General features: G+C 50.1%; 1 protein-coding gene across 12 annotated transcripts in view; it reads left to right on the top strand.

Moving 5' to 3' along the window:
• LOC111850619 (protein Aster-B-like) overlaps window positions 1–7,924 on the top strand; it is a 63,926-nt gene extending 56,002 nt beyond the window's left edge. For all 12 annotated transcript variants that reach the window (XM_072706214.1, XM_072706206.1, XM_072706205.1 and 9 more), the window contains 9 exons: window positions 670–816; window positions 895–1,016; window positions 1,405–1,547; window positions 1,696–1,799; window positions 1,889–2,092; window positions 2,239–2,329; window positions 3,064–3,171; window positions 3,360–3,477; window positions 3,687–7,924. In XM_072706214.1, coding sequence (XP_072562315.1) covers window positions 670–816; window positions 895–1,016; window positions 1,405–1,547; window positions 1,696–1,799; window positions 1,889–2,092; window positions 2,239–2,329; window positions 3,064–3,171; window positions 3,360–3,477; window positions 3,687–3,776 — 1,127 coding nt within the window. In that variant the 3' untranslated portion in view covers window positions 3,777–7,924. The remainder of the gene's footprint in view (window positions 1–669; window positions 817–894; window positions 1,017–1,404; window positions 1,548–1,695; window positions 1,800–1,888; window positions 2,093–2,238; window positions 2,330–3,063; window positions 3,172–3,359; window positions 3,478–3,686) is intronic.
• The last annotated feature ends 926 nt before the right edge of the window (window positions 7,925–8,850 follow it).

The raw sequence follows: 8,850 nt of genomic DNA on the forward strand, positions 1-8,850 counted from the left end.
CCGATTACAGTTGGCCCTTCGTATCCATTGGTCCCTCATCCACGGATTCAACCAACCGTGGATCGAAAATTTTCGGGGGGAAAAAAAAATTCCCAGAAGTTCCCCGTGCCACGCCTAACCTGTGCCAATGAAGTGATGTGCAGGCATATCCCACCGTAGCCTCTCGCCATCTCAGATGCCCAGTCTCTCTCCAGCACTCATTGCTTGAGCACTGTTCGCCTCACGCCATTCATTCGTTGCTTGTGCTGTGTGCTGTGTACTGAATATGTATCGGATTTTTTATCTTGTGATATTGTGTTGTTTAGAGAATGACAACTATTTACATAGCATTTACATTGTGTTGGGTATTATAAGTATAGATATGAATATATAGATTTAGATATATAGATATATGGTTAAAAGTAGAGATGATTTAATGTATACAGGAGAATGTCCGCAGGTTACATGCAAATACTGTACCATTGTATATAGGGGACTTAAGCATCCGTGAACTTTGGAGCAGTCCTCCGCAGACACAGAGGGATGCTTGTATTGCTTCTCCATAGCTGCACATGAGTAGGGAGGTGGTATCGGTGATGTGACAGCCCTTTATTCCTGGAGCTGGAGCTTTCTGAAGTGCACTCCTATCTCTCCCCCCCCCCCCCCCACCCTGTCTCTGTCTCTCCGCAGTGGGTGAGGTGCAGGCCTTCCAAGAGGACCTGCCCGGAAAGCTGTACATCAATGAGATCTACAAGCTCAGCGTGGACAAGATGCACAGCCTGCTCTTCACAGAATCCCAGTTCATGAGGGACTTCCTGGAGCTGCGGAGGTTCTCAGGTCTGCCCCGTGTCCCTCCCGGCCCACGGTACCGTAACCGGACCCGGGCGCTGACGTGGGGCCGTGTCGTTCCCGCAGGCGTGGTGTACCGGCCGTGGAAGAAGGACGACGAGACGGGGAACCAGACACGGGAGATCATGTACACCATCTCCTTGAGCAACCCGCTGGCCCCCAAGACTGCCACCGTCACCGAGACGCAGGTGACACTCGGCGTCCTGCCTGTTTGCTGGCCGGGGCCAAAGGCTCATGAGCTCATGTGGGGAACATAATCAGTGAAACGTGTTGTGTGATTTCTCCTTGGTATTTGTACTACGCTGTCCGTACAGCCGTGTATAAGCTCCGGTTCATCATTTGATAAATACCCGTCATGCTGAGTAGCATGTGAGCTGTGGCGATGGGCATTAGCACACACCGGCGCTGCATGGGTTTCTTGATGTATGTTTACCCCTCCCTCTCCTCCTCCCTGCCTCTTTGTCTCCCTTCCTGCCTCCCTCTCTCCCTGTCTCACTCTCTCCCTCCCTCTCACTCTCCCCCTCCCTCTTTGTCTCCCTTCCTGCCTCCCTCTCTCACTCTCTTAACCGCACGCAGACGTTGTACAAGGCCAGTCAGGAGAGCGAGTGCTACATCATCGACGCCGAGGTGATCGCCCACGACGTCCCGTATCACGACTACTTTTACACGCTTAACCGCTACGTCCTGACGCGGGTGGCCAAGAACAAGTGCCGACTCAGGTAAGGCTGCAGCTTACTGCTCAATAACCAATCCAGAGGCAGTGGGTGAAGCTACAGCCTCTCTGTCTACCAGAATCGATGGCTGTCGGCTGTCTCGTGTCAGTGATCACATGACCTCAGTGATTCCCCCCCCCCCCCGGTTCAACAGGGCCTCCACGGAGCTCCGCTACAAAAAGCAGCCCTGGGGTCTCGTCAAGGGCTTCATCGAGAGAAACTTTTGGAGTGGCCTGGATGAGTACTTCAGACACCTAGGTGACTAGCGCCTCCCGCAGGGCAGTTTGTGCAGGTCCTGGTGGCCGTGACTGACCACTGGGCACATGCGCCCGGTCTTCTTCCTCCAGAGCTGGAGCTGAGTAAGACGGAGGCGGTGATGACGGAGCCCCCCAGGAACTCCCCCAAGTCTCGCGTGGCCAGGACCGCGATCTGCCGCCGCCGCAAGCGCGCGCTGTCGCACCTACGCGCCCAGCACCTGGAGGAGGAGCCGTTGAGCCTCGTGAGCATGCCCGAGCACGAGGAGGCCATCCACCGCATCCGGCACGTGCAGGGTCCGTGAGCTGTTCTGCCTTCGCGCTAACGCGGGCCTGTAGGGGGCGACGTTATCCTGCTTTTAACTAGCTAAAATCACCTAGATTCACCAGATTCCTCAGATTGTTATACTGGCTGCTGTACTGAGAGCCCTCCCCCTTCACAGGATCTACTCAGACCCGGCACATCCCCGAGGAGCTTCCAGGAGGCCTGGCTCTCTACAGCGTCTCCAGGCTGCTGTTGGTTGTCAGTCTTGTGTGAGTGTCCCGGCCGGGGGAGGGGAGCCGCTGGCCTTAACCTCCGTCATGCCCTCACACGCTCTTCCCTCGGCCGGAGGCAGGGGGCGCCGCTGGGTGGCAGGGTCGGTGTTCTGCTTTGACTCGCTCTTTGACCCCTCTCTCCTTGTTCCTCCGGCTTCCTGCAGGATCTGTGTAAGGTACACGTACTTTCACCATAGCCGTAGGAGGTGACATAGGGTTAGCGTGATACAGAACTGTCACAGGGGTCTGTCTGTCTCTGTCTGTCTCTGTCTGTCTGTCTGTTTAACTCTGGCGGTCTGTGTGCCAGTCTGTCTCTCCAAACTGATCTCTGATACCTGTGTGCCACAAAGTGTGTACTGAGTGTGTACTCTGTGCTTAGTATATACTCTGTGTGTACTGAGTGTGTACTCTGTGCTTAGTATATACTCGGTGTGTACTGAGTGTGTACTCTGTGCTTAGTATATACTCGGTGTGTACTGAGTGTGTACTCTGTCTCGCTACGAATCTTGCTCTGGTGATGTGCTTGTATCTGTGTACCGAGTGTGTACTCATTGTGTACTCTGTGCTTAGTATATACTCGGTGTGTACTCATTGTGTACTCTGTGCTTAGTATATACTTGGTGTGTACTGAGTGTGTTCTCCCCCTCTCCACAGAGCCTTGCTCTGCTGGTGATGTGTCTGTATTGATGTACTCAGTGTGTACTCAGTTAGTTCTCCATCTTTCCACACAGCCTTGTTATTCTGGTGTTCCTCAACATGATGCTCTTCTACAAGCTGTGGATGCTGGAGCACACAACGCAGAGCCTCACTGCCTGGCCAGGCCTTCGACCCCACGAGAGGTACCGTGTACGTGCCGTCCCGAGGAGCATCACAGCACGTAGTGTCTCTTACATCAGGAGTGCTCCTCTCTCATTTTTATACGGTGTCGGTGCAGTGTCAGTAAATGTAGGTAGAGTGCCCTCTGCTGGCTTGACAGTCTTAGTGTTGTATGAATAAGTATCTTCAGAGTGCCCTCCTGGTATGATAGGCTCCCACAGACGCAGGCAGAGTGGGCGCAGCTGCTGGAGTCACAGCAGCAGTACCATGACGACGAGCTGCAGAAGTGGAGAGAGATCCTGCGGTCCTCGGTGCTGCTCCTGGATCAGGTGGGGGCCGCTCTGGGGGTAAATTTTCATATTACAGGGTGGTTATGGGAAACCTATTAATATTCATGAGGTAAGCACCACCTGATTGGCCAGTGAATACCATAGACAGAGTTCACCAGCCAATCATGTAGCATCTCATGAATATTAATTCGTTTCCGCATCCTCCACTGAGCTCTCACCCACCTCCGTGTCCCACTCCCCACCCCCAGATGAAGAAGTCGCTGCTGAACCTCCAGAAGGGCATCATCCTGAAGGACTACAGCTCTGAGCCGGAGGAAAGCGCAGGGTCGTACCACTAAACCCAGGAGTGCGCCCGGCTGACCTTTGACCTCTGACAGGCAGGAGGCCGTAGCAGTGTCTCGGCTGGGCGGTCCCTCCCAGACAGCAGAGCTGCTCTGCTTGGCCCAAGCCGTCAGCTTGTCTCCTTTTTAGAGACGTGCTGTGAGGTTTTATCTCCAGTAGAGAGAGAGCCAATCTCTCTCAGCCACGCCTCCTCCCGGTGAAGACCCTCTCCTTCCAGGGAGCGTCTGTTCATACAGGACTAGGTCTACTTCAGCTGTTCCAGGTAGACTGCCCCCCGGTGGTCAGTGTTGCAGTATCCCCTTTTTTACCTTGAAAATCTGGGACCACGTAAGTTAATTACCACCAATCAGTATGCAAACATAGATCTTGGTGTGGGTTTCCATGGAGATACACAGCTGTACTCATGTACATAGTTATACTGATTGGTTTTGTATGGCATTTGCGGCCAGGTGGAATCAGGGCTGGTTTCCCCGATTCCTCGTGTGGCCGCGGCGTAGTGACACCATCGTGTTACAAGGCTGGTCGTCCTGGTATGAAGCATCCATGGACCATATCAAAGATTCTCGCCGTTCCCATGGTAACCATGTCCAGCGAGAATCTGACAAAAGACTGCACTGATCCCACTCCATCACCATGCCCAGCGGGAACGCCATTAGACCGCAGCGCCCCCCGGTGGCTGTCCTGGAAGCTGCAGTGATGCTCCTGCACTTGGTTATGGGTAGATGGGAGAGTCACATGACACAGGTTTGTCGAGCAGGTATCTGAAAGAGAGCGGCACATAATGATGCAGTCAAAGGCGACCTGTCCAGACGGGCTCTGGAAAGCCTCCCCCCCCCCCCAGTTGTGAATCATGGCCGCTTCTCTCATGTTGTCATCACCGTCTGTGCTCTTTCTTGCTTTTTTTTTCTTCACGGCTGGCTCCCAGATCAGGACATGCCTTACAGATCAAACAGCCAGCAGCTAACAGCATCAGTGTTACTCTTTCACCTCTGTGAGAGAATCGAGCAGATTTTGGTGAATAATCATGTGCTCTGAGGCTTTCAAGGTCAGGGTTGGGGTAAGGGGGGGGGGGGGTATTTTAAAGGGAATCTGCAGTTGAACTAAGTAAGGTGACTGTTATTCTCCAAGTATTTCATTTCAGAAACTGTGAATAGCTTTACTGGAAACATTTAAATAATAAGAGGATTATATATGTGATGTGATGATGTACAGAAGAGGTTGAAGAACTCCAGCTGAGTGACAATACCATGTATTTGGCATTACTGGGCGTGACGTGCCCGCCAGTCTGTCTTTGTCCTTACTTTGTCCTTTTTTTGTTCCCAATTATGTGAAGGAGTGAAGTCAAACTGTACCCCTTTCATCAGGACAGTATTTAATGCTTTTCAAGGCTACTACCAGTGACTCATCACTAGGGGGCAGTATCACCACACTGGACCTGTCAGCGCACTGCCCCAGCCTGGACATTAGTATCTACCTGTTGCTTAGATTATTTATTACGGTCATATTCATTTTCAGCCAGTCATTCAGCCAGATGTCATTCCTGTCTTGAAAATAGCAGTTGGCAATTGAATCTGCTGTCATTTTTATGATCACTTTGAACGGTGGCCAGATTTAATTGGCCCCCGTCTCCTTACCGGAGCCTCTTTGGGCCCGGATGTGCTGCTTTTCTGTCCGGTTGACGTATATGAGCGTGTCGCGGCTTTGCGACGTGAAGCCGCACCCAGCATACGCACAATGACTGGCCCCTCCCCCCGGTCCGTGAACCTGAGCAGTGTGCTTGAAGTGGCATGTGAGGCTTGCACTCGTATAAAGTGACTCAGGGACAGGAATGTCCCTTAATGGGCCCTGACGCCGGAGCCAACGTCTCCGCTCTGAGGTTATTTATGATCCGGGAGCTGCTTGTGTTCACAAGGGTCACACGGGCCCCTTTACGACGGCTCGCTCGTCACGTGCGGCTAATGCATCTTGAGAGTTGACATCAGTGCTATTCAGCATCGTGTCTCTCGCACATCCTGCTGGATGAGCCAATGAGTTCTATGCATTTTATCCTGTGGTATTTGTTTGCATAACGGTCAAAACTACTGCTCTCTGACAGAGGAAAATGTCACATCTAGATGTTTCTGTAAAAAAGCTAAACCCCTCCATTTAGAATAAATCATTCAGTGTCATCTGAAGCATCCTGGTTTCAAACCTCCCGCAAAAAGAGCAGACCTGCAGCCCTCCTATATGCCAGGACACTAATGATGGCTAAATGAAGCTGCTTGAACCGTTTGCTGTATTGTCTGACACCACTAGGTGGTGCTCTCTGTTAAAAAAGAAAGGGCTCAAAGCCATGCTCCAAAGTAAACCAAGAGCACCATTTAGTTGGGTCAGAAAATGGCTCATGCAGCTTCATTTGGCCGTCACTACGGGACACTCTGGACATGGTCCTCTCATGGGTATCATACAGCCTGCGTTTGTGACAGAAAATGAGGTCACAATGGGTTCAAACATTGAAGGGTAGATCAAAGAATGATCTGATTATTTGATACCAAAATCTTTATTATCATTTCCAGCTGATTGAAAAAAACATCACCAAAGAAAACCAGGCTGATCACAGAAACCAGTTTAATCTACCAAATCTGTGAATTCTGGAGCACCGCAGTGTTTCATTCAGCCCCTGTTTGGACAGTATGAGAAACAGCAGGTGTGTATCTGCGGTGCTCTGTAGGACTGATGCACACCAAACCCACCTTCATTTACAGGAAGTGTCATATTCAGACTGTTCCAGCATCATGAAATGCCACATTTTTGTCTCATGCCCAGATTTCTGAAGTGAAAGAGTCTTTGCATCCTTATAAACATGCTTCCTGTCTTCCTAGGCTGGCTGCAGCCATCGTTAAGTTTGATTAATACAGTCAGAGGAAAACTGAAGCCTTAGTCTTATGCCTATGCCAAAAACGCCACCCAGGAATCTGTGTAATCTGTCTGTCCTTCACTAGCAGCTAATCTTTCCGATGTGTCTGGAATGAGGTGGGAGGGGCTGCACGGCAGCTCAGCCAATAGTGGTTACAATTTCTCAACACTCATGCTTTCCTCTGATTTGATTGGCTGCACCTGAGCACCTCCCAGTGCATGCCAGTTGTACTGAGCTGACAGCATTCTTTAACTGTAATAGAAGTTAGTTGTGATATGTGACAGTGATACCTCCTGTCCCCTATGTGGCGCTGTTACTAAGATTTGGCCTGTTGCACATCACACTTGTCACCATTGAGTTTTGTTTGTCTTGTGTTTTTAAATTAACTCCTCGTCACATCCATATTTCCATTATAAACTTGACTTCAGGTTTGAAAAAGTGCAGCTGCCATGTTACCAAAATGCCACCTCTCATGTTAATGCTTTTCATTTTTATTAATCTAAGGGAAGAATTCAAGGCCATACAAGACCTCGTGTATAAAGTGCCAGTCAATGGTAGCCCAGCTTCCATGCACATTTACCCCAGTGGGGTGCCCAGCTAATCGGAAAGATCCGCTGTCACTATCCAGTTAAATCACTGGAAATCCAAAGAGGAATGCTCAGAAATCCCAGGCTGAGCGCCTGCTTTAATAGATGTTGCACATTCTGGGAAGTGTCTCCATGACGACATATTCACGGCCCTACGGTTCCACACGGTTTGCCAGTGTCCTCCTGTAGGGGGCATTACAGTCAACTCAAAGTTTAGGGACACGCGCCCATAACCAGTGTCACATCCCATGTCCGTGCTGCTGATGCACATTCTCACGCGCAGGCATCTGTATGCAGTATTTACACACAGAAAAGAAATGGAATTATGAAAGAAATTTATGGTGATATTTTAAGGAAAATGTACCGCAGGTGTGTTGTGGCATTAAATAACTATGTGGGGTGGAAAAAAAGAATGGAAATGTATGTTTTTGTTTGTTTTTAGAACAGTTTTGATCTATGTATGTATACGAACCTTAATATATTTATACTATATATTGTGTGTATATGCTGTATATATCTACAAAGACAAATCAGAATCTGCGCTGTGCGTGGTTTCATTTCCATGTAGACATGGACTCTGAATCAGCTTTATGAAAATGTGAGCTAGAGGCATATGAAATGTATGAATAAAGGTACTGATTAAAGTCCCCATGTCTCAGCATTGCAGTGTCTCAGCGCATCATTCAAGCAACAAATTCATTTTTAGCAATGGTTGCATAATATGGTTCAAACACCCCATATTTTACTGAACGCAGAAGGTGATTTAAACAAAAGTGTTTTTGACCCTGACCTCTGCTGGCCATTATTTGTTATGACACCCACACAGCACCCCTGTTCAGTATAGAAGCCCTCAGACGCAGGCCGAGGTTTAAAATGCCATACAGCGGATGTTGGATGGCCTCTGGCCTTTTGCACAAAGTAAACCCATTTAAAGCTGTTCCTGAGATGTGTTTTGGTCTCACCCAAGAGCACAACGTATTATTAAATGACTTAAGTTAAAAAAAATAAGACTGGTTGTACTACTGAAGATTGGTGCCATAGACTGAACATTGCAGATTTTATTTTCCCTACCCCTCCTGGGCTGTGCTGCCTGGAGACCCCAAAATATCAAGATAGTCTGCCTTCCCTGCTGCCTGTGATGCCTCCACTACCTGTGGCGTCTTTCCGGCCTGCCCTCCTTTCTGCCTGTGGCGTCTTTCCGGCCTGCCCTCCTTTCTGTCTGTGGCGTCTTTCCGGCCTGCTCTCCTTTCTGCCTGTGGCGTCTTTCCGGCCTGCTCTCCTTTCTGCCTGTGGCGTCTTTCCGGCCTGCTCTCCTTTCTGCCTGTGGCGTCTTTCCGGCCTGCTCTCCTTTCTGCCTGTGGCGTCTTTCCGGCCTGCTCTCCTTTCTGCCTGTGGCGTCTTTCCGGCCTGCTCTCCTTTCTGCCTGTGGCGTCTTTCCGGCCTGCTCTCCTTTCTGTCTGTGGCGTCTTTCCGGCCTGCCCTCCTTTCTGCCTGTGGCGTCTTTCCGGCCTGCTCGCCCTTCTGCCTGTGACATTTCTGTACATTTCTGTACTGGATATCAGGTGGGTATAAGGTGTCTGGGGGAGT

The sequence above is a fragment of the Paramormyrops kingsleyae genome, chromosome 24 (genome assembly GCF_048594095.1).
Source record: "Paramormyrops kingsleyae isolate MSU_618 chromosome 24, PKINGS_0.4, whole genome shotgun sequence".
Classification (NCBI taxonomy): Eukaryota; Metazoa; Chordata; class Actinopteri; order Osteoglossiformes; family Mormyridae; genus Paramormyrops; species Paramormyrops kingsleyae.